The sequence below is a fragment of the Anguilla anguilla genome, chromosome 1, assembly GCF_013347855.1.
Source record: "Anguilla anguilla isolate fAngAng1 chromosome 1, fAngAng1.pri, whole genome shotgun sequence".
Lineage (NCBI taxonomy): Eukaryota > Metazoa > Chordata > Actinopteri > Anguilliformes > Anguillidae > Anguilla > Anguilla anguilla.
The window spans coordinates 25,301,587-25,326,387 of NC_049201.1; the positions used below are offsets into that span (position 1 = coordinate 25,301,587).

Here is a 24,801-nt window from a genome sequence, read left to right on the forward strand (position 1 = left end):
TATATTGCAATTATGTAAAAAGAGGTACCAAAAATTTTCAACTGATCAAATTAATGACTAAAGTTAACTCCTAATAATTTTGTTGAACGTAGTTCATAGTTTTTTCCTTAAATTTATTAACAATGCAGGTTTGCTTGGTCTTTGACATCTTCATTATCTACCAAATGGTTAGTTTTAGTGGCCATCTGTCCATATTTTCACCATTAGGAGCATTGATTTACCTCAGTCTAATTTTATCAGTTATTTTTGTTTCCTCTTTTTGTGTAATTTATGTACTTGTATGCACAATAAGAACAATGTTAACATGGGATTTTTATTCTTCATGGTATGCCCAGCTATTTCTGACAAAATGTGGCTTAAGAGGGTAAATAATCCCTCTAAACATGAAAAGAACCTAATTAAAAGAAAATGTAATGGCTTTTTAAAAAATCTGGGAATGCAACTATGGCTGGAACGAAAACCAGCATGCACAGGGGTCCCCCAGGACTGGTGGTTGGGCACCACTTTTCTCCACACTAAAAACTGAGGGGGAAACAAATAAGGCTTCAGTTGTTTCTGAAACATACGGCAGGCTACACGACTCCCTGTGTGGCAGATAGAATCCCTGTGCGGTGTTCCCCCTTTTCCCCGACACCCTCATCTGTAATGCAGCGTGATGGGTGCAGCTCTCTCACACAGTCTGTTCCACTGCAGGTTCCTCCAGAGCCTCGTGGAGGTGCAGCCAGCCCACCATCGAGATCAGCGCCCCACCGGAGGCCGACGAGGGCAGCCAGGGAGCCCGCGCCGACCCCGACCCGGGCGGGAGGCCCCATTCAGGGCAGGGCCCCGACGGCGATGACCCCGAGGACCCCGGCGACTGTGGCGAATTTCGGCCAACCGGTGCCATGGAGGGGGATTTTCGGAGACTGCGATTGGTGGAGGAGGAGGCGGGGCTCCGGGCGCCGCACGTGCTTCCCGAGACCACCGAGCTGGACCCTGACCTGGACCCGGACCCGGACCCGGACACACCCGAGAGGGAGCCCAGGCTGGTGCGCGGTCACTTCTGCCCCGTCAAGAGGAAGGGCAGCGGCGTGCGCCGCAGCCAGGGGGCGCTGCTGAGCATGAGGGAGCACTCGCGCTCGCTGGACAGCCAGACGGACGCCGCCGCTGCCACCACCGCCACCGCCGCCGTCATCGACCTCAACGCCCTGCTGGAGAGGGAGTTCAGCGTGCAGAGCCTGGCCTCGGCCGTCAACGAGGACTGCTTCTACGACATGGCGGACGGCCTGGGGTCCACCGCCGCCATCCCCACTCTGTAGGGCCCGCGAAGCTCCGCCCCTGTCTGCAATCCCACAAAGCTCCGCCCCTCTGTGGATTACTCTTCCGGGCCGGGTCAGAACCAGTGCTGCTCTGGGCTGGAACTGTGTGAGGTGCACCCACCCGTCGTGTGAGGATTTTGCCCGTTAGCTGATCCGTGCATCATGGTGGTCCGGTGCCTGGGCCTCTGTTGGAATAGGAGGGACCATGAATCTTGCCTTGCTGTATCTTGTGCCCTAAGCACACGATTCGCCTGCGTTTTTTGAAAAATTCGTTTTTTTGTTGTTTTTTTTACTTGGTACTGCCAGGTTTTTTTTTTAAAGATATTGTTCTAAATTATTTTGTATTTATTTATAGGTTTCTATTTTTTTAAACTGCATAGGAGGAAAGCAGCTGTTGGGTTAAGACTTGAAATCCTTGAGTTTAACCACCCCTCTACACTGACTGGAGATTGAATCTGGGGAAAAAATGCTTATTAAAAATGTTTATTTTGTTAAACTAAATCAAGTAAATTGAAAATGAGGAAAACTGTTTTTATTAACCAGTCTTAACCAGTATGCAGCTTTGTTTAGGCATAATTATCCAGATTTTACATACCACCTTTCTGGTTGTTAAAGCAACAATGCCGAATTAATTTGTCTAATGCACGCTGTATGCAGCTGTGTACAGGGAATAAAGGTCTTATTTTGAAAACCGTTTAAAAAAAACTGATTTCTATTTTTTCCCATATCCATTTTGATTCAGTCCCTTACATAAATGTTTGATGTCATACCGTGTTCAGTGAGTCATTCTTTCATAATCACACAGAATAATGTTGAAGGCAGCCAATTTCCCCATTGCATTATAAACAGGAAATGTTTAATCCCAAATATACCTTATTTTTGACAAGTGCTACACAAATACAATGTTTCCGGGTACAATTGTGTACAGAGCAAACTATCAAAATATACTCATATTTGTCAATGGAATGATGAAACTAAACTGCTTAAATTTGGTGATTATAAAATTCTACTGAAGTATTTGAACCTGCAGACAATTGTACAACTAGAAGATTAATTCAGTCCTCATAAATTAATGAAAATTTAAAAAAAATGTGAACTGAACTGTAGGTTTAACAGCAATAAAAATACCACGATATGATTTTATCTATCATTTTATAATTTAGCAAAAGGTGTGACTTTATCACTGATAAAGTTCTAGCATTTTTGTCTCGCCATCAAAAAGCAACTTTTTTTCTGTAATTTTACCTTGAAATGTGACAAAAGTTGCATTTTGTCACCCTTTGTGATTTACAAATGAGAGTTTTTACAAAAACGTTTCTGTACTGTATTTTCTCAGAATGAATCATGTTACTTGAAATGTCTTGCGTTCTTACATATACTGTACGTGACACTGAACAGCAAAGTGCAATGTGCAATAAATTATCGTTGTATCAGTTAAGGGATGTTTGTGAACATCTCCACGTTTATTTTAGCTGCATTGTAAAGTGCACAGCCAAATGGACTCAATTCCAGCTCGCTGTTCTGTGACCCTGCAAAAAAATTTGTTATCAACACTCGCTTAAACAGGCAATGTGAATTTGCTTTTTGAAATACTGTTTTAATAATAAAATGTTGGTACACGTGCGCTTTCCCGGTGTGACCTATTGGGAATGGGTGCTCCTGTGTTTCACAGAAGTTTCTGGTACGTTCCGATATTTGCCCCCCCCAGGTGCACCTTGGAAGTTGTGTGGAACTGATAAATTCTCCACAGAGCAAAGGTAAAAGCAGCGGTTTATTGCGTTTTCACCTGTCCCGTGTTAACACAAAAGCAGCTTACTATCCACCAGACCCTGGAACTTAGAGAGGAGCTGTTATGTATTGGAGTTTCGTGGAAGATTTCACCAACCCCCCAGCACGTTTCTACTCAAGCCCTTAATTAAACAATTACACTAATTAAGTAATTAGACGATGGCAGATTTCAGAGCAAGAACAAAAAGCCTAAGTAACTGCAAAGGGCCTCCTTAAGATCTCACTGTATTGCAAACTTATCGGTGTACAAGGAGAAAGCCATGGATGATTTTTCAACCACTTACAATAGTAACCCCACCACCACCATATTGTAACACCCCCCCCTCCCCCAAGGTAATCAGATGATAAATCAAGTTTTTCAGCTTACTATATATTTAAAGGACAAATTTACTTCTAGCTCCATCTAACTTTATGCATTTGAATAGGACATGGTAGAGGAATAGTTAATTCATTTGGTATAAAAAGCAAAGCTGAGATACAATGTAGCTTCACTCAGAAACTTTTGGGAAATTATATTGTGTGTGAAAATTCCGATTTATGTTCTTACTGCAATACCGTTATTACCATCACAATGGATTAGAAAACAACTGATTTCGAAAATATTTTATCATTTATTCCAAAAAATTGTACTTGGAAGACACAAATCAATTATGATGTAAATGAAGCAAAGAAAATTACATATTTTTATCCTCAGCCCCACTGTAAAAGCAAGGCATTCGTAATAGTTATAAAAGGACTCATTTAAAAAGCCATTATGATTATAATTGCACACTATTATACTGACTTCATGTCCTGATCAAGGCTTTTTGACACGATGCACAGGCGTCTGCAGCATTCATTGTTTCTGTATTTTTTTTTATATGGCATGTCAGAACAATCTTTCTACTAACTTCATTTATATAAGTGTTTTGTACTGGCGTGCAATCCTCCAATCGAATGAGAGCACTGGCAAAACCACCGCACCACAGACGACGCTACTTTGTTGATGACTGTTCCTGTGTCTTAATTGTTACTGTGGTACACTGCTAGTCTTTACCTTATATGTATATGGCTGTTGACGTGATTGCATTTGGATTTAAAATATTCATAAATGCAATGGTACATGCTTCAACATCATACATTTTGAAAAAGACTTCTTTTACAGAATAGGTTTCTTATTCTGTGCAGGTAGTTCAAAATTTGGAGTTGGCAAGATAACCATTAACATTGAAACGAACGATTCATTAAAGAAATGTCTTTTATTTCTCTGTCGACTGAATTTATCGGACAACAGCGCCATGATTAATGCTGTTAACACCTTTATTGTGAGCAAACAGATAGTGCCAGCAGTCTTTGTATTTCTTTCAAAATAAATTTCAGATATATACGAAACACAAGCGCAACACAAACTATCAGTGCACGAGATAAAAGTCAGAATGAAAGAGGGAAGGGATGAACTATAAAATAACAACCCTTCGCATCACACACTGGGTCATGCTATCATTACAAATCCGTTTCTCCACCTGAGAAGTTTTTTTAGATCGAACCACTTCCCCCCTCACAAACCCCAACTCTCCAGAGAGAGCGAGACGGCCGGGGTAAAAAAAAAATGGCCCGAAAACGGTGGAGGTGGAAAAGGTCTCCTTTGTCACCAGGTGCTTGGGTGTTCTGGGATTTCTGAGCCTAAGAGCAGAGACATGGGCAGGACAAGACTGATTCCTACCCTGTTACTTTACAGCTGTCTCTCTGAACCTTAGTGCTCTCAATTAAGCTAGACCGAGCTGCTAATTGAACACTGATCTGTGCTTGACATTAACAATTACCGTGCGTGTGTCTAGAAGCCGAGCTTGTAGTTCAAGAGCCTTTTGGGACTTTTTTGGACGCAAAATCATTTGGCGTACTGAACATTTTTTCTCCCCCCCAGAAAACGATCCTTCAAATGTTAATTACATTTAATTATGAGAACTAAAGCGTAGCTTTCTATCCAAACAAACCACCTACACAGCCACTCAACTTAATTCAATCTTCAAGAACATTAAACAGAAAACAACATGAGGTATCAAATGCTCTTACGTTCAATCAACAGCTCAGCTCAATCTTAATGACAGCTTGGCAGGAGACAAATCTGGCACACGCACATAATCTCTACGCAGGCACTGACGCAAAGCTAGAGCCAAAGATTCAGTTTAACCAGATGTTCGGCTCTGTGGTCTTCACGGCGAAGGTCTTCTCTCCATCACTGAAGCTAAAACGCTCCAATTTGATGCAGGTTATGAATATTCATGAACCGCTATGACCAAGGACAATACCGGGTCAGCGAATTGTCTGTCGCTTGGACGCGCCTCTTCCTGAATATTTATAAACCGTACCGGAACAGCACTGGAAACTTGGTGACCAACCAGAACCCTCCTGTGGTTAGGAAGCGTAGAGGCGTTGCCGGATCCGGCCATCTGGACGCTGCAGAGAATGTTCGCTGCCGGTCCCAGTGCCGCGGTCTTACGGCGCCCGCTGTGCTTCAGGAGGGCGGGCCCTCTGTGTTCTTGAGCGAGACCGGACCGGACCACCGCGTCCTCCCTTTCTACCTCAGCCCTGTTTCCGCTGGTTTTCCGGTCGCTTCCGCAAAAAAAAAAAAAAAAAAGAATCATTTGTCCGTTGTTAAAAATTCATACTTCGGCCCGCTGAAACTATCACAGCCGAGAGCGAGCGGTCTGCTGTGTGTGTGTGTGTGTGTGTGCGCGTGTCAGGGGGTTTTTCTTCTTGAAAAGCCATTGGCTTTCCCTCCTTTTTCCGGAACCTTCCTTTGTCGGTTTCCGGTCCTAGTCGGCGTCGTCGTCGTCGTCTTCGTCGCCGTGGTCCGCGGCCGCGCCGCGCCGCTTCCTCCTCAGCTCGTCCCGGAACTCGTACGCGGCGAGCCCGGCGTTCTCGGCGCACAGCCGGCCGTAGGCGTCGGCCAGCGCCCGGAAGTGGGGGACGGTCAGCTGCGTGGGGCGCAGGGTGGGGTCCACGTCGGCCGTCCTCAGCATGAGCTCCGCCAGCTCCAGCCGCCGCGCCTCCGGGAACAGCATTCTGGGAGATTCAACAAATAAATAAATAAATAAACGAATAAACTCTAAACGTAGCTGGTGGCACGTGCACACGGTACACGGCAGATGTGCGTCAGACGTTAGGAAGCCCGATAGCCCCTCCCGCGCCAGGACCCGGCCACGTTTCGGCGCGAGCCGTCTCTTCCTCGTCATGCCTCAAAGCCGGAAGAGGAGCCGCGAGCCGGTAACGTGGCCGCCATGGTTACGTAAGCCCCCCCCCCCCCCCCCCCCCCCCACACACTTTCCCTGCCGTGACACAACATCCCAGTGAGTCATAACTGCCAATCTCCTCCTTCAGCTCCTTTAGTAATTCCAGGCTAGTGCTGGAAGGTGTGTGTGTGTGTGTGTGGGGGGTGAGTGGGTTTGAGGGGTGCTCAGTCTTGTGCTGTTGCCAGCGTATTTCATGTTTTATTGGCTGAGAACACCGCGTACACACGGCAAATACAAACACAGGGAGCCGGGAGCCGCGTGGAGAGAGAGAGAGAAGCAGGAGAGAGGCGCTCACTCGATTCCTCTGTAGCAGCGCTTTCTCCGGAACTGGAAGACGTTCCTGACAACCTTCTCCACCAGCTTGAAGGGCTGCTGGATCTGGGGCTCAGCCAGGGGGGTGAAGTGAACCACGCCCACGTCCACCTACACACGAGAGAGGGGGGGGGGGGGGGGGGTAGGGGGGGGGGAGAGGGGGAGAGGAGGAGAGGGAGGGAGACAGCGAGAGAGAGACAGGAAGAAAGGGCGAGATGGGAAAGGGAGGGAGAGATAGAGGGAGGGAGGGACAGAGAGAGAGAGAGAGAGAGGAGAGGTTAGAACAACACGTGGGACCAAACTGAAGAGGGTTTTTCATTTAAAAGCGGGGAGTGGGACGGAGGAGGGAAAAGAAAAAAAAACAAAAAAAAAACACAGCGACGCAGAGCCTTGAAGGCCGGCGGGCTCCGGTTGCCACAGTAACACCTGTGCGAAGGAGGACCACGGGACCCGGCCTTCTCGCACGCGGATGTTAAGCGAGCCGCTTCCCGTCCGCCGCGCTACCACCGCCGCGGGAACGCCGGCCTGACAGCGGGAACGCCGCCTGACAGCGGGAACGCCGCCTGACAGTGGGAACGCCGCCTGACAGCGGGAGAGCGAGAGCAGAGGAGCCGGAGCGCGGAGCGGCGAGGGAGGCGGAGAGACTCGGAGAGGAGGAGGAGGAGGAGGAGGAGGAGCTGTGCAGTCTGGGCGCTCCTCCCTCCGGGCCTGGGCGCTGAATTCGGGCTGAAGGATCAGCTCCCCGCACCGGCAGCCGCCTCCCCGTCGCTCTCTCTCTCTCGTCTGGCCGAGCCGACGTGACGCGCACCCTCGTCCCGGCGGCGGCGGCGGCTACCGTCCTCCTCCTCGGCGTTCGGAGAAGTAAAGCATCGTGCCAAAAAAAAAAAACCCGCTGCGTTCCCACGGAGACGGACCCCGCGTGTGGCACTTCCTGCCCTCGCCGTGGGGCGCGTGCCTGGAGCGGGCTGGCACGTGCCACGTGGTCCGCGCCTCACCTGTGCCCGCGGCTGACTGACTGAGCGTGCTCGCGGGGGGGGAGCGGAGCTCCACGCATCAAACAGCCATCTGCCACGGATCACGCCGATTTCACTGAAGAGCCAGGCGGACAGCACACTGGTACGGGCAAGGGCTGCTTATTATTATTATTAGTAGTAGTAGTAGTAATTTAAATATTTTAAAATGATTATTATTGTTGTTGTTATTGTTACTATTATTATTATGATTACTACTATTGTTATTTTAAAAATGATTTGTTACTATTATTATTACAATCACTGTTATTGTTATTATTATTCTTACAGAACTTGATAATGATTTGCATCAAGTGCTTCAAAAATGATCACTTGCATTACTCGCATAGACTTAATTCCCCTTTCTTGTGGGATTAATGGTTCTTTAAAAGTTTGTGGTGTTTCCGGGGCGTGCTGTTTGGTTGTTATTATTAGACGGGTATTTGCTGTAGTTTTAAATCACAGCCTAGCCTATTTGGCTCATATAGGATGAATGGTCAGTCAGGTCATCTCTTGCAAACCACAATATGTTCAGCATTTGCTATTTGCTCAGATCCCTGGTAGGGAAGAGGTTATGTCCTCTGTAGCCCAGGTGAATCCTTTAGAGTGCGGCGCATTTCAGGGATAAATCCACAAGCAATTAGCAAAAGGGACGAGCCTGTCGGATTCTAATTACGGTCTCAGCCGAGCGAAGATTGATGGAAAAGGTAACTGACAGAAGCCGTCGCAAATCATTCACTCAGTCCGCATCAACCGCTTCGCGAGAGCTCGCATTAACAAAATTAATTCCACTACCTGTCAGTTAAAACATGCGTGGGCGCTCGCATTTTTTTTTTAAACGTTCAGGGCAATGCCGTTAAAACGGCCCGGTTCGCCGCGGAGACAGACAACAAGGTGGGCGATGCCACAGGATGCTTTTAATCTCCCCCCTCTCGGAATAATTACGCCATAGATATTCCGCGCCCGGTGATTTAAGATGGAGAGACCGGCCCAGGGACGGCACCCGAACTACGCGGGCGGTAACGTTTCCGCCGCGGAGCCGTCCCAGCCTCTTTATGGGCTGATTTACAACTGACCATTACATGCCTCTCTGCCGCAATACATCCTGAACTTGCCATTAATCCTCCTGCCGGTGACCTTTCCGCCAAAGACGCTCGCCCTTAAAATCTGGAAGTGTCATCTCCCTCTGCTTCGCCCCCCCCCGCTGTGAATCTTCCGCCGCGTGGCTCAATTCCGTTTGAAAATGCGCCCGGGTGCACCCGCGGCGGCTGCAAATCCGGCTATCTGTGCGATTTATTTATTTTGATTCCTTCGAGGTTATGCAGATTATCGCTTATCCATCCCCCAATCACTGTTTGCATTAACTGTCAAAACCGTACCCCTAAAGTGGCTTTCCTCAAATGTTTAAAAAAAAATTATTATTATTCTTCCATTTGAATTCTTCAACGCAATCCTGTTTTCTTGAACAAAGACCTAAGCAAGCATTTGACGAATTCGTAGGTAATCTGTCTCGCTGCAGTTGTTTTTTTTTTTGTTTGTTTGGAAGATGTAACCATGCAACCTTCACTTTCACTGAATTTTGGGTATCTTTCACAACAACCACCCCCACTTCCGCTCCCCATTGCCCAGTTTGATCAAATTAAAATTTACAGTTTGCCCACCGCAAAAAAAAAACAAAAGCATGCAAATAATACGCTACACCTCAAGGCTCGCTTCGACTGTGGTGTGTTCTGTTTCGCAGTGCCCGTCCTATGGAAAACTTAAAAACTTTCCAGCTTTCGCCCACAAGCCACCTGGTTATCCACTGAAGTGTGAGAATGTAATTTTTCTGTTTTTGCCAAAAGAGAGACTGCAACCACCCCCCCCCCCCCCCCCCCACCCCTTCCCCCGCCCCTCCTCCCTGGGGGGATGAAATATACTATTGCGGATGGAGAGTGAGAAATGAAATAAGATTCTCACGAGCAGGAGGAAGGCATTAAAGGTAACAATACCTTCAAAGAACTGCCTGCATTATCTCAGCCATGAAGAGGATCTACTTGCAACTGCAGTAGGCAGCTACAGACAAGTAGAGCCAGCACTATATGGAAACTCAATTGGCATATGAGGCTCACCAAAGCAGCCCTGAGTGCTGACACGCATTTCAAACCGTCCGCCTGATCCCCTCAAAGACTGATGGGAAACTGAGTTTTCATGAACCCCCGCAATTGGTGGAGTCATCGGGCCTCATTCGCAAAACATCCGTACCGTCAGATTTGATCATAACCTGCAGGAATGTTTCCGTGAACATTTCAACATTCATTTTTTTTCCTTATCTGAATTTTTTCTTTGGTACAAGCAATTTCAGGAGTTAACTTACAGACCGCATATTAATAGCAAAATGTTTATCAATACAATTATAGGCTTTAATAGGCTATTGATTTTAAATGCATAAATGAACCTATCCAAAAAAACCTCCAATTTTTAGTAGTTTTTGTTTTTATTTAGTTTTTATTTCATTTTGACTTCAATTTCAGTTTAGTTTTAGTTTTGTTTTAAATGCAGGTTTGCTAGTTTTAGTGTATGTTCTTTTTCCTGCAAAAACTGGTTTTTATTTTTATTTTAGTTTACAATAATGTTCTTTTCACAACTACGGCTAGATTCACTAAGGAACATTCGCTGTATTGCACCAGCATCCAATCTACGAACTTTGTCATTCACCATCTTATACATCTGGGATATGCACAAATCAAAGCGCATGTTTCATGAATCCCACGTTGGTTTTCGTAGGAACTTTTCAGTAAAACAAAAGAAAATTCCAGAAAAGTTTTGTGAATGTGGCCCACTGTATTTTTTTCCCAATGGCTTTGAGCGATCATAGCAACGCACACTGATTGGAACAAGATATCAAAAACCAGTTCCGAATTGGAATCGGTTACAAATTTCCAAGAGTGGGGAATTCATTAAGAAACAGAAATCTGAGTTTTGAGTTTGCTCATAAAGTCATAAAAACATCTTGTTCACAAAACAAATGAAATGTACTGAGCATTAAACAAGCGAATAAAAAAAAGTTCAAGTCAACTGCCAAGACCTGCAGCTTTAATGCCCACATCTCTGGTTATGTCAGGCGTCCTCGTGTAGACTGTTGTTTACAGCATGGCTGGCCAGAGTAAACGGTCTAAAGCGTGGCTAAGCTTCGCTAGTGAAAGTAGCAATACAGATACAGCAAAATGTAATCACTGTGGTAAATGAAATGCATGTAAGGGAGTAAGCTTCTACACTTTTACAGTATGCTGAAAGATTTACTGCAGCATGGTGTAAACCTCCACCGTTGCCCCATTTTCGAAGCCCCCAGTCCCAGTCGTAACCCCCCCAGATTCAGCTAGCACAAGTAGCATCTTGCACGCAGGTAACATACAACAACACAGCGTACATCCAGCTTTTATATGGCGAGATATAAAATGATATTTATGTGTCTCTGAGATGAGTTCGCAGAGCAGTATCATCCAGTTCAGGCCCAGACCGCTCCTGATATGGAAACCATTATTTTCCTTTTATTTTGCTGTATTTCTTTACCGTAATGAAGGGAAGGGCACCTTGCCATGTCATTGTTGACGATTTACATTTTTTTAGCAGCATGAATCTGCTAAGAATAAAGGTAGTTTTCCTTTTTGAAAATTATTGGTTTCTTTTCTTGCTCAAAAAACGTAAGAATCGGAACCAGGAATCGATAAGAACTGGATTCGAGAAGCAGATTTGGAATCAGAATCGGAATCGATAAAATCCAAGCAACACCCGACCCTAATGAAAAGTCACTAGCTCTAATGATCCAATTAGTGCGCATTGCTCTGCAACTCCTGAAGTATGTCTCCGTCTGAATAAATAATTAGACCTTGCCGTCTGGGATTCATAAATGGCTTACAGTCTTGGCAGTCGCATTGTATTTGAGAACAAACATTCAATGTAGAAACACTAGGGCCTTGAATCAATATTTTGGACAGAGGCTTACAAGACATCAAGTAAATTAATGCAGTGAATTAGTGATTATAGAACATACCACAACACTCGTGTGTATGTGGACATACCACAACACTTGAAAGGCATTTCGTTTCACCTTCAAGGTTTGCGAGTTACAAGGAACCATTTTGACAGCAACGGCGCCGTCGCCCAAACACCAATACGTGCGGAGCAGGCTGCAGCAGGGGTGTCTGCGAACAGCAGGCAGTTTCCGCCAAATCTCGAGGGAGACGCAACTGTAAATAAGTACGAAAACCTCGCACAGCCTAACAACGGGTGCTACGAAGCCCCCCCCCCCCCTTCTGGAGCACGGACGTCTTTGGGTGGGAGTGCTGGAGATGACACAGAACCCGGAGATGACACGATAAAAAAAGAGCGCTCTTATAATAGCCTGCCATCCCTTCACACATCGCAGCCTCACACGTTGGCATTCCCTGGGTACATGTTAACCGCGGCTCCGCCCCAACCCAACCCCCCCCCGCCCCCCTTCCACCGGCACCCCCCCCCTCCTCCCTGATTTAGTTCCAACAGCACAAATAGTCAGCGTCAGCACCCAGTATCTCCTTGGTGAAGTCGGACACGGACACACTCTCACACGTACACACACACACACACACACACACACACACTTTCACACATACACACACACGCACGCCCTTTCCCACTCGGAAAGGAAATGCCTCATCCCACAGTAATGAGCTCCCCGAGCCATTTCACCTGCAGGCCAACGCCTACTGTTTACTGCACGGCGCCGGCACCTACGTGCGCTTCCTGGAGGGTGGAAAAATTCTGAACAGCATCGGACTCTGACTAACCGCCGAATCCGAAAAGCCGTGATTCGTTTTTTTTGTCTGATCTTTAATTATTAAATTCTTGCAGCTTTTTAGCTGGATTTTTCTATCTTCGGCATGTTTTCAGGCTGCGGTTTTTAAATGTAAAAAACCGCATCCTTGCCGTTGTTTGGGAAACCAGAACAGCGTACTGCAGGAACTCTCTAGCGAGACCCGTTTTATAATGAGCGCAGGAACTCATTTGCCGGACCGGGAAAGGAATGTCGCACGCGTCGTCTCCAAAGATCCCGCCGGTAATTTTCACACGCGGCGCTAGTCTCGCACCTGAGGGGGGGATCTATCCCACAATTCTCTGTGCCTCTAATGAGGCGGGTGAGCAGGGGGATTCGCTGGGGACTTTTTGGTTAACGTGTCCCATTTTCGACTAGATCCAGCCTCTTTATTCCTCTTCCTTTCGCCCTCTTTGTCATTCATGAATCAGGGTGGTCCCCCCTGCCCAAACCCCCCTAACACATGAAGGGGGGGGGGTGCGGGGGTTTGGCAAGAAAGGACGGTGGTCCTATGAGACTTTCTTCCCGCACACTCAGAAGAGGGGCAGGATCAGACATGTTAGGGTCCTTCTTATGTCCTCTGTGGAGGGTCTGTCTTGTTTGTTGGTGGAGAGGGGGGGCGGGGACCCTCATACCCGCTATACTCCTCACACTACGGACTAAGAGAGAGGAACGACAAGAGACCCACAGTAATGATGAATTTCCTTCATTCAACCATGCTCTCATTCATTCACTTCTTCTAAAAAAAAAAACTAATTTCTCAGAGTGTTTTCCAAAATAGGTTCCTGTACCAATCCGTAGATCAGAAAGACTGAAATCTGTCGGTGCGATTTTCGTCCAACGGCTCCTGAACTTTTTACATAGCTGAGTGTTGTTTAGGAATAGCGACAGCAACGTAATGCATTCAGAATAAAAAAAAAACATCTTTCGAGAAAAAAACATTCAGCCCGGGTTGGCTAATTATGTTGAATATACTCTAGAGTACAAGTTTGGCTTTGATGGATCTTCACAATCGCCTAATTGCCAAGTGATAAAGACCGCAATCCAAAAGCTTTGTAGACGGCGCCACTTCCATCATATTCTGTAGGCATCCATGTACGGTTAACCATTTAATTAGGCATCTGGGTTTTATTTTTTTACTTTCCAAATTAGCCAACTGTGTACATTAACAAAAACAAATGCTTCATGTACTTTATACTGGAACCAAATATGCATTTCGCTGGTGAGCTGATGGTCAATACCAATGTCTTGGACGTTGTCTTGTTCAATGTCTTGTTCAAAGCATTTAGCTTAATTTTTTCTTTGCCAAGCAGATTTTTAAAAAAAAATACTGCAAGATGCAACAACAAGAGATCAGTAATGATGTTCCATGCCAATCATGAGCAGAACACACTAGCTTATCTAAACAGTGGCTAGTTATTTATTATGTGTTTTGGCAAGAAATTAGTTTAGTCTTAATTCCATAAAGCTGAAATCCTACTTCGAAGAGAAGCTTCATTCCTTCCTGGTCATAAAACTGGAAGATTTTGGATGCGTAGGGTTTATTTTTTGAGCCAATGTTCTGCAGTATAACATGACTCAAGAAAACAGAAGGTTACACGTTATCACTCTCTCTTCATGAATTTAAAATTTTTCATCCCCTGAAAAGGTTGCGGTTCAAAGCAGCGTTAATTGATTCGCACCAGACGATTGCCCTTAAAAGTTAACGAGTTAGCCCGATAGCCGACGCTCGCATCGCTAACGGAAAACCGCAGCCTGTTCAGTTCGGGGGGTCGGCTCGCGGGGCTAGCGTGACGCACGGGTCCCTCCTCAAAGCGAAGGGAGAGAGAGCAGCCCCCCCCCCCTTTTTCAAAAGCGCCGAGCGAGCAGACGCAGGAGCGGACCGCGACCGGAATGCCTCCCGAACGTCCCGTTGCCACGGAAATCGATCGCGCGGACGGACCCCGCCGAATCTTCGACCCCCCCACCCTTAGGCTCCCGCTCGCGTTTTCCCTCTCTTTTTTTTTAATGATGTTCAGGTTCTCCTGCAAACAACTTAACGCGTCGCCGCGCTCGTTATGCGTCAGCCCGGAGGTAAGAGGGTCTCGGCGTTCCTCCCGCGCTCGAAAGACGATCAATTATTCACTTTAACGGCCGCCGGAACTTATCGGGAGGAGGAGGAGAAGGAGGGAGGAAAGAGAAAAAGAAAAGAAAAAAAAGCTAGCGCTAGCGAGCCGCGAGACGCCGGGAAGGAAGAGGAGCTGTAGCCTCACGGAACGTGCTCTCCGAGCCGCGGGGGAGGCGGGGAGAGAGAGAGAGAGAGAGGGGGAGAGAGGGAGAGAGAGTGAGAGAGAGAGAGAGAGGGGGAGAGAGAGAGAGAGAGAGAGAGAGGGAGAGAGAGAGAGAGAGAGGGAGAGAGAGGGAGACAGAGAGGGAGTGAGCGTGAGAGAGAGAGAGAGAGAGAGAGAGAGAGAGAGAGACAGAGAGAGTGAGAGAGAGACAGAGAGAGTGAGAGTGTGAGAGAGAGAGAGAGTGAGAGAGGGAGAGAGAGAGAGAGAGAGAGGGAGAGAGGGAGAGAGAGAGGGAGAGACAGAGAGTGAGAGAGGGAGAGAGGGAGAGAGAGAGAGAGGGAGAGAGACAGAGAGTGAGAGAGAGAGTGAGCGTGACAGAGAGACAGAGAGAGGGAGAGAGACAGAGAGAGAGTGAGTGTGAGAGAGGGAGAGAGAAATTGAGAGGGAGACAGAGAGAGAGAGAGAGGGAGAGAGACAGAGAGAGAGGGAGAGAGTGAGTGTGAGAGAGGGAGAGAGAAATTGAGAGACGGAGAGAGACAGAGAGAGAGAGATTGAGAGGGAGAGAGACAGAGAGTGAGAGAGACAGAGAGGGTGAAACGAAATGTTGACAATACCCCTCAAAGTTTATGATGCGCGCTAAACGGAGGAAGTAGCGGGAGGGTTTTTCTTTTTGTTTGTCACGGCGGTTACCTGCCCCGCGCCGGCGGGATAGGTCGCGGCAGAGGCGGAGCGACCCGCCCGCAACACCCCCCCCCCTCCTCCCTCCCGACGGAGGATGCTGTCGCTTTAAGCGCCGGAGCCGCGGCTCGCCGATACCCGCCACTCGCCCCTCTCCGCCCGGTGAGAGCGGAGCGTTCGCGGAGCGGCGGAGGAGAGAGGAGGATGCGGTCGGACTGAAGAGGTGCGCGCGCGGGAAACGGGGGGGGCGGCGGTGGTGAGGGGGGGTTGAGTGTCGTTCCTTAATGACCAGGGACCTGGTCTCACCCTTCGCTTGGTGCTTTCCTTTGTTCCGTCAGAGAGAGAGAGGGAGGGAGGGGAGGCGGCGGTGGTGGCGGTAAGGGGAAGGGGGGGTGGTTAAGTTATACGGTTCCCGCTTTCATTCCTTGTCTCTTCCCACAGTCCCGAGGAGCCGGAGGTGAGGAGCCGTCCGTCTGGTCCTGCTCCGGAGGAGGAGACCGCTGAGGGGCGACGGGAAGGAGGGAAGGGGGGTTTCCGACGGGCGAGCGGGACGGCGGGACGGCGGCCGAGGCCGGACCGGAGGCGGGGCCGGCGGCGGCGGCGGCGGCGGGGATGGCGTCGGCCGGCGTGCAGATCTTCGCCTTCATCCTGGCCCTCCTGGGCATCTTCGGCGCCACCGTGGCCACCCTGCTGCCCAACTGGAAGGTGAGCGCCGACATGGGCGCCAACATCATCACCGCCATCTCGCAGATGCAGGGCCTGTGGATGGACTGCACCTGGTACAGCACCGGCATGTTCAGCTGCACCCTCAAGTACTCCGTCCTGGCCCTGCCGGCCTACCTGCAGACGGCCCGCACCACCATGGTGCTCTCCTGCGTCCTGGCCGCCCTGGGCCTCTGCCTGGCCTCCCTGGGCCTCAAGTGCACCCGCTGGGGGGGCGGGCGGCGGGCCAAGCGGCGGGCGGCGCTGGCCGGCGGCTCCTGCCTGGTGGCGGCCGGCCTCCTCTGCCTGGTGCCGGCCTCCTGGTTCATCGACGAGGTCATCTCCAGCTTCCTGGACTCCAACGTGCCCGAGAGCAGCAAGTTCGAGCCGGGCGGCGCCGTCTACGTGGCCTTCGTCTCCTCGGGCTTCCTCTTCCTGGGCGGGGCCGTCTTCTGCGTCTCCTGCTCGGGCAAGAGGCGGGGCCCGCGGGCGGACCCGCCCGCACTGGCGCCTCCGGACAAGCTCCTGCAGCAGCAGCAGCAGCAGCAGCAATTGCAGCAGCAGCACCACCAGCAGCAGCAGTTGCAGCACCAGCAGCACTTGCAGCAGCAGCTGCAACAGCAGCAGTTGCAGCAGCAGCAGCAGCAGCAGTTCCAGCCGCAGTTCCCGCAGCACCTGCTGCTCCAGCCCCCGCTGCCGCCGCCGCAGCACCAGTACTGCACCCTCTCTCCCCTGGACAACCGGGCCGGCTACAGCCTGCAGGATTACGTGTAGCCGAAACCCCCCACCCCCCGCCCCCGCCCACCCCGGAGGCTCCTCGGATTTCCCGGGAAACCATTTCCCCAGACGGAGGGAGGAGAGACGACAGAGGAGGAGGAGAAGGAGGAGGAGGGAAAAGGACCTTGGCGCCTTCCTCCGCGTCCCACCCCCCTCTCTTCTCCTCTCCTCCCCTCCCCTTTCCTCACCGCGCCCCCCCCCCTTCTCCATATCGCCAGGCGGCGGAGGTATTCCCCCGAGCAGGCGGGCGGCGAACGTCGCCCCCGCAGCAGTCCGAGGGCGAGGCGGAGCGGGACGGCTAACCGGCGGCTAGCCGCAGATACCGCCGAGAGCTAGCGAATCGCGTCGAGGGGGGTGCGGGGAAGGTGGGGGGGGGGGGGGGGGGTGGGGTGGTCTTGTACGACTGAGCTAGAAAAGAAAGGCATTTTTTTTCCTCCCCTTCTACTCACCAAAGGTTTGAACGGAAAAACATAAAAAGAAATCGTTTAGTCATGATTTCATCACCTTTTCGCTCAGACCAGCCTCGCGGTGTCATTCTAATTAAGGCAATATTACGCGGTACAGCCTTGCCAGGCGAGCTTTTTTTTTTTTGTAGTTTTCGTAGAAGGTTTGCCAAAAGTAATAGATTAAATAACCACGATTCCTTCAGTGCTATTTCGATAGCCGGTAGAGTGGAGAATACACTCTACCTTAGCATGCTGCCTGGAGCCTGTGAATTATGCAGTGGAATGCCTGCTAGGGGTTTGGAAGGTACATACTAATGCCTGCACCTGAGGAGCTTTGTTTAGCTAGTGCATTATGCTAAATGTGTCTCATATTTGTGTCCGTAAAAAGGCATGCCAGGATATACAACGAAAAAAAAAAAAAGATTCCGCACAGGCACACACGTAAGCACACGTAAGCACACGTACTGACGCACACATAACAGACACACGCACGCGTGCAAGCATACGCACACACACACGCAAACCTAGCTTCCATTAAGCTGCGAGGAAGGGAAGCCCCCTTTTGCTGGATGTCCGATATTGACGCGGTTATTTGATAGATTGATATACCGATATGTTTTCCGTTATTTAGCTAGAAAAATAAGCCATCACTGCTCACTTACCACACAGACACACACACACACACACACACACACATACATACACAGACACACACACACACACACACACATCCACGTGCGATTATCACGCTCGCCGTTCTCACTGCCATGGTAACGGAATCCTGAGCCCAAATATCTTCATTGTGCGTGACTGTGTGTTAGTGTGGCGACAGGGATGGCGCCCCCAGCCCAGCAACGCCCCCCCCCCCCCCCCACGTCCATTCAGGACGAACAGCTGCTGCCCCCCCATGACTGTGGGGATCAATGCAGAGAGACAAAGGCTTCAGCAGCACCCCCGCACACTCAACGTCTGTCCCCCCGAAATCCCCTTACCACCCTCCCACCCGAAATCCCCCCGTCCTTCTCATCGTGGGAACCCCCGGAAAACTAAAAAAAAAAAGACAGGAGCGGAGCAATCTTCCTTTTTTCCGTCAAACGCTGTTTCTATCTGCTGTTCCTATCAGGAGAAGGAGGGAAATGCGTATGGAGGTGGCCAGACGGTAAACCCGTGACGAGGGGGGGGGTTATCTCTCTGTCACGGTTCGGACTGAGGAGGCGAGCTCTGCTAATGTGGATTCTGCGGTGTGTACAGGACCTGGAGCGCCAGGTTTGACTGGATGGCGGGTTCCTTTGCGCTCAGTCTCAAGGGCGCGTGAGGGATTCCTCTGCACTCCCTGCTCTGCACTCCCTGCTCTGCACTCCCTGCTCTGCACTCCCTGCTTTGCACTTCTTGCTCTGCACTCCCTGCTCTGCACACCCTGCTCTGCACACCCTGCTCTGCACACCCTGCTCTGCACTCCCTGCTCTGCACTTCCTGCTCTGCACTCCCTGCTCTCAGGCTGTGGATTGGCTCTGGGCTCGTCCTTTCGTGTCTGAAAAGGGAACGTCTGTTCCCGCAGCGTGAAAAGGGCAGGGCACCGAGGTGGCGGTTCAGTGCGTACGCCCACACACACACACACGCACACACACACGCAAACGCGCACACACACACTCCCACATACTCACACACATAAGGACACACACACACACACACACACACTCCCACATACTCACACACATAAGGACACACACACACACACACACACACTCCCACATACTCACACACATAAGGACACACACACACACATTCCCACATACTCACACACATAAGGACACACACACACACACACACACACAAGGACATGCACACACAAGGACACGAACACGCACACACAGGCATATACACTCACACACACACGGACACACACACGTACACTGAAATGAACTCTTACACAAACACAAGCAAGCATGCACACACACAGTCACGCTCACATTCACATTCACATAAAACACTCACATAACACGCACATTTAAATGCACCCTCCCTTCCTCTCTCTCTCTCTCTCTCTCTCACACACGCATGCACACACGCGCGCGCACGCTGAAATGTAGTCGTGCACAAACACAAGCACGCACACACACAGTCACGCTCACAAACTCATGCACATAAACACCCACATAACAAGCACATATAAATGCATGCTCTCGCTCGCCCTCTCTCTCTCTCTCTCTCTCTCTCTCTCCCACACACAAACACACACACACACGCGCACAAACACACACACACGCACAAACACATGCACACACACACACACACACACACACACACAGGTCAGAAACGCTGGCGGACGCAGCCGAGATCATACGCTCGTACACCCCCCCCCTCCCCCTCCCCCCAAGCGCCCCTCCTCCCCTTAAAGGACCGCTCCTCAAGACCAAACCCGGCAGTTTGGCTGACAGGCCCTGGCAGTGATGCATGGCGCGGTGAATTCTTCGCCCTCCCGCCGGTTCCCACGGGGGCCCGAGCAGATGGCAGGGCCCCGCTCGCCGCAGCGTGCGGGCACGGCGGGCATCGCCCGGGACCTGGCCGCCCTTTCCGAAGAGGATTAAACAAAAAAACAACACAAAAAAAAGGCTGCGGAAAAATGCCGTGCTGACTCGGCGGAAAAAGCGCCGCTAGGTCCGACCGGAAGCCAGATAAAAAAACACGCCCTCGAGCGAACGAAAAGCAAAACAAACGCATTCCGGGTTTCAAGAAAAAGGAAACGACGAATAAAACGCGCCAAATCTGGACCTGTGACAAGTTCGGCGCACGTAACGTTTCATCATTACGTGCAAATAAACAGCAAAAAAGGAACGTTTTCCTCTCATTTCTTGAAAAAGCACAACAGTTTGAAACACGGGAACGCCAGGACAAGCTCGGGACCGCCCCTCGCTCTTTTCCGACGGGGAAAAAACGAAAAACCGCGTCGAAAGACTGCTTGTTCGTAACCCGTCTGTAACTTCATGGCGCACTGTACGCGTTTAGAACACCTTTCCCGGCGGTTCGTTCTCTACAACATGTTTGTTACCAGTGTGTGTGTGTTCATATCTTCTTTATAAGAGGTCCCATCGCTTCACACCTTCAGAGGTGTAACACTGGTCTTGAGAGAGGGTCGTTCCAAACACGGCGAAGGTCACAAAAGGTCATACTCACTAACAAAGCGTGAACAAGTCTGCCGCTGTCTTGCTGGCAATATTCGTGGACAAAATTTTGCCCCATCCCTCCCTCCCTCCCAATGTTTTCGGTGGAAAAAAATCTGTGAAAACAGTTTCTTCTATTTAGCTGTGTAACTGGTTCTCCTGCACACAAATTTCTTAGCTTCAAATGGCCTATGCACAAAAAGAAAGAGGCCCGCCTACTCACAAATACTATTACAGCACAACGATGGCCATCATTTAGATAGAACCGTGGCTTATTTTTGTGGATATTTTAGCTCTTGTTATGTTCGGCAGAGAACGGGGAGGACTGTAAAACCTTTCGAAAGCGTTCTTCTGCCATTGTCCCGGTGTGCTTATGCAAGTAGTTATATTTTTACGAATAATAAAATAATTTTGTAGAAGCCACTTGTCTTTTACGGAAATGGTCTTTTTTTTTGTGTGTGTTTTCTTGGCTCGGGATTTTGGAGAAGGGGGGCACAGAACCGCCTGCCAGATGCTGGGAACATTTATGGACGGAGTGAGTGTGAAGCGTGGGCTGCTCGCTGATTAAAATCCTCACACACTGCAGATTCCGTGGAAAAAAGGCAAACCAACCAAACCCAGTAACCCAACCTTAACCAAATAAAATGAAAACAAGCTAATATATTTTAAAAAAAGGTTAGAGGGGGAACTGATATCAGATTTAGCTATCAAGAAACACTATTCACAGGTTGTTCAAAAACATTTTTATCCGTCTATATGTTCTATTTTTTCCTGGTTTTGAACAGCTAGTAAATTTGAGAAATCGGAACACTGCCCCATCCTCGCCCAGCAAGGTGCGGACTAGCGCGTCCGCTACGACGTGCGTGTGGCTAGCTGCCGGTTCTTTCCCGCAGCCCGCCAGCTGAGCCGCGCGGTCACCGTGACGGGGCGGGGCCGCGATTGGGGCAGCTGTAGCACGGGCAGGCCGACCAGAGGAATCACCAATGCAGTGAGGAGGGGAATAACCCACGGACCGCAACCCTCTTTTGGTGTGGTTCTCCACCAGCTGTGCGTCGAACCCCAGGATTGACCCCTGGTGAGAGTACTGGCAGGATTTCAATGTCGTGAAGTAGTATGTTACCTGGCCTCCGGGGAGGCCTCCTCTGCAGCTGAGGTGGAAAGTCCAGGGTTCAGAAAGTGAAAGTCCTGCCGTGTGTTTCTTTCACCCATAAACTCAGCCAGCTGGTTCCACCAATTAGTTCTACCTCCTGGCTGAAGAACTTTGCTGAATGAGCACATCCAGGTGATTGGAACAAAAAATACTGGGGAGGACTTTTACTTTCTGAACCTGGGTTTTCCACCTCTGCTCTGTAGCGTGCTTTTCTCCGTGCCGCACGTTCTACAGCCCGGCGCGAAAAACGTGTGTCTGTCAAAATCCCCACAAAACGGGAAATTCGCTAGACTTGAGCGCCAGGCCTAGAAAGCACCGCAGCCGCGAACGTACGTCGATTGGCCGAGAGGCGGATCGCGGGAGCCGTTTGAGCCCAGACGGGGGGGAATCCGCGTCTTCCTCGCCGGGAGCCTAAATCTCCGACTTTAAATTAGCTTAGCCTGTACGGCAGACAGCTGGGCTCACGCCGCGCTTCTGCGGCTTGTTTCTCGGTAGGGGGGGGGGGGGGGGAAAGCGGATTCTTTTATGTCGGCGGTTGCGCCGATCCCGGCTACGGCGCCCCTGAGAGGAAACAAAATGGAACCCCGTAGCGCATGAAACGTACGCTAAAGAACAGCCGTGCGCTGTTCAAAGTGGCGTCTGGCGAAGACGCTGCCTTTCTGATGAAAACAAACAACACCGGGGCCTGGGTGACGCTGGGCGATTTCAGTCCTGCGGAGTTCGGTTTCGGGTGACGTCACGCCGCGCGGCGGAGACGAAGGAGCGAAAGCGTTTCCCCCGGTGGCGGAGCGCTAATGAGACCCGCTCCTCCGCGCGTTCGCCCTGCCCTCCCTCTCTCTCTCTTCAAAGGCTCTCGTCGGCTGCTGCTGCCGCCGCCGCCGCTGCTGCGGCAGACCGCGGACGCCGGCGAGCGAGCGCGGCGGAAAGGCGCCGCCGCCAAACGCGCCGCGGCGACTCCCTCTCGGGTCTCGCGCCCGGACCGAACCCGGCACCGCGCAGGAGCCGACCGTGGCCCCCCAGGCCCACAAGGCCTACGGTTAGCCAGCTCCAGGGTCGGCCCCCAGGTACGGGAAGGGGGGTGTGGAAGGGGGAGTGAGAAATGGCGGCTTGCATCGCGTACTTTGGGAGAGAGCTTCTCGGCGCTCCCCACAAATCTACATCGAGTTTGCAGCGGCGAGGGCAGACGAATACGGATGCGCGCTCCAAAATGGGGAGAAAATGGAGGGAAAGCATAAAAAAACAAAACACAAAAAAAACTCCCTCTCATTCCCCTTTCTCAATGCGTACAGATTCATATGCTGTACCTCACAAAATCCCAGCATCAACGTTGTCTGCGGGAAAGGCACACAGCTCTGCTGGAAATATTTGCAAAATGGCACATATGCACAGCGCACCTGAAGTATATGAATAAAAAGGTGCATGCGCTCTCTCTGGAACCTGACCTAAAATCAAAGTGCTGTACTTCTCCTCGCCTCATATAAATTTAAAGAAATCTTTTCATAGACTCCAGCAGACAGCGTATTGTAGGCTTAGGCTCTTTGTCCCAAAAAAAAAAAACCTTTACCATAATGATAAAAAAGCATTAAAAATTAGGTGCCTGAAAATATTTTTCCGCAAAGCAAAAAAAAAAAAAAAAAAAAAAAAAAAAAAAAAGCTTGCCAGGGTTTCAGTATAAAATATCTGCAGGAACTCTGTCTCTACGCATAATAAAAATCGAGCCGTAGCCTTGAATCAAAACAAGAAAAAATAACTGCAATAGTCCTCTGAGGCCGATGAGGACAAAATCTGCAGAAGTGTGGATGACTAGCTTTTCTGCAGTAGATACACAGCGTAGGACGCGGTGAGCATTTTCGCACTGTGGCACCATTAACAACAGCGGCAACGTTTCCCAATCGGTTTGTGGCCGGATGCTCTTCACGTCACGACAGAAAACAGCCAGTCGCCGTTCCCCGTACAAGAATAAGGCTGATTGTAATGCTACCGATGACTTGCCCGGGCGGTGTGGCATTTACAAAAGCTAGCTTTCTGTCTGGGTTTCAGCTGTGCACAGCAATGACTCAGCCTGAATAAAAAAATCTGCCTGAGCACAGCCTGCCCGATGTACAGATGTTCATTTCCCATAATTATAAAAGTATCGGTTTGTCAGTGAGCTTCTGGGGCTCCGACGCGCTGGAGCACAGAGGAATATTTAAATTTCACGAACGCCAACAAGCTTCCTCCGTGAATCCAATCGGAGGGGTGTCGCGAATCTCCGGATTTAGCCTCTTCCCGCGCCGAAACACCACCTCCCTCCTGCTAATGTTCCCACCGGATGGTAAAATTCGCCGCGGTGAATTACCGAATATCCACTGAACAGAGAGCTAATCTGCCAGCCTTCCGGAGGTAATTGTTGTCATCAATCCCAGGGTGCACTTGTGACACTTTTTAAAATACAGGGGAGGCCTGCGAAGGTTATCGACTGAATTGCGACCACTGACAGCGGGAAAGGGGATCGTGGGCAGTTAAATGCAAAAGTATTTGGACAGTGACATGATTTTTGTTGCTTAGGCTCTGTACTCCAGCACACTGGATTTGAAATTTAAAAAAAGCTATATGAGGTTAATGCAGACTGTCAGCTTTAATTTGAGAGCGTTAAAATCCATATTGGGTGTTCTGTGTAGGAATTAAGAGATTTTTTATATACAGTCCCCCCATTTTAGGGGAGCACACACACACAGACACATATATTATGGCCATTTTTAAATTCAGTCAGTCATTCATCGATTGAATTGAACTAAACTGAAACAGAATTCATTCCAACCTTGCACATACACAAATATATCTGATTTTCAGGAAAAGTAAGGAAGAAAGTCTTGTTTTGTAATGAAGAAGACTGATTTTTCTGGAGTGAGGTCATATGTTTCCACAAAGCCAGTAAAGTGCATGGCCAGATAGACAAGTCACAGCCCCAGCCTTAATTATAATCTACAAGAAACCACCATGAAGTCAATACTATTTAGACTGAGCATTTAGCCTAATGCTTTTTTCTCCTAGCAACATTGAGATTGATACTATAAGCAGACACACACACACACACAAACACAGAAACATATACACACACACA

General features: G+C 49.6%; 3 protein-coding genes across 8 annotated transcripts in view; 2 read left to right on the top strand and 1 right to left on the bottom strand.

Annotated features, from left to right (window-relative positions):
- tiam2a (TIAM Rac1 associated GEF 2a) overlaps positions 1-2,921 on the top strand; it is an 89,665-nt gene extending 86,744 nt beyond the window's left edge. For all 3 annotated transcript variants that reach the window (XM_035387767.1, XM_035387776.1, XM_035387783.1), the window contains exon 27: positions 694-2,921. In XM_035387767.1, coding sequence (XP_035243658.1) covers positions 694-1,298 — 605 coding nt within the window. In that variant the 3' untranslated portion in view covers positions 1,299-2,921. The remainder of the gene's footprint in view (positions 1-693) is intronic.
- Positions 2,922-4,304: 1,383 nt separating this feature from the next.
- The window catches only part of tfb1m (transcription factor B1, mitochondrial), a 31,913-nt gene continuing 11,416 nt past the window's right edge, over positions 4,305-24,801 (bottom strand). For both annotated transcript variants that reach the window (XM_035387796.1, XM_035387805.1), the window contains exons 7-8: positions 6,654-6,781; positions 4,305-6,131 (exon numbers count right to left, since the gene is read on the bottom strand). In XM_035387796.1, the coding sequence (XP_035243687.1) occupies positions 5,882-6,131; positions 6,654-6,781 (378 nt within the window). In that variant the 3' untranslated portion in view covers positions 4,305-5,881. The remainder of the gene's footprint in view (positions 6,132-6,653; positions 6,782-24,801) is intronic.
- On the top strand, positions 6,846-17,841 carry LOC118211062 (claudin-20). 3 transcript variants are annotated; one of them, XM_035387819.1, is made up of 2 exons: positions 6,846-7,786; positions 15,904-17,841. In XM_035387819.1, the coding sequence occupies exon 2, from the start codon at positions 16,075-16,077 to the stop codon at positions 16,936-16,938; it is 864 nt and encodes a 287-aa protein (XP_035243710.1). In that variant the 5' UTR covers positions 6,846-7,786; positions 15,904-16,074; the 3' UTR covers positions 16,939-17,841. The 3 variants fall into 3 exon arrangements, with proteins under 3 accessions (XP_035243710.1, XP_035243719.1, XP_035243730.1); XM_035387828.1 differs by lacking the exon at positions 6,846-7,786 and adding an exon at positions 13,845-14,587; XM_035387839.1 differs by lacking the exon at positions 6,846-7,786 and adding an exon at positions 15,277-15,685.

Bases quoted from the DNA above. Each gene is read 5' to 3' on its own strand.
- LOC118211062 (XM_035387819.1), top strand. From the start codon at position 16,075: ATGGCGTCGGCCGGCGTGCAGATCTTCGCCTTCATCCTGGCCCTCCTG.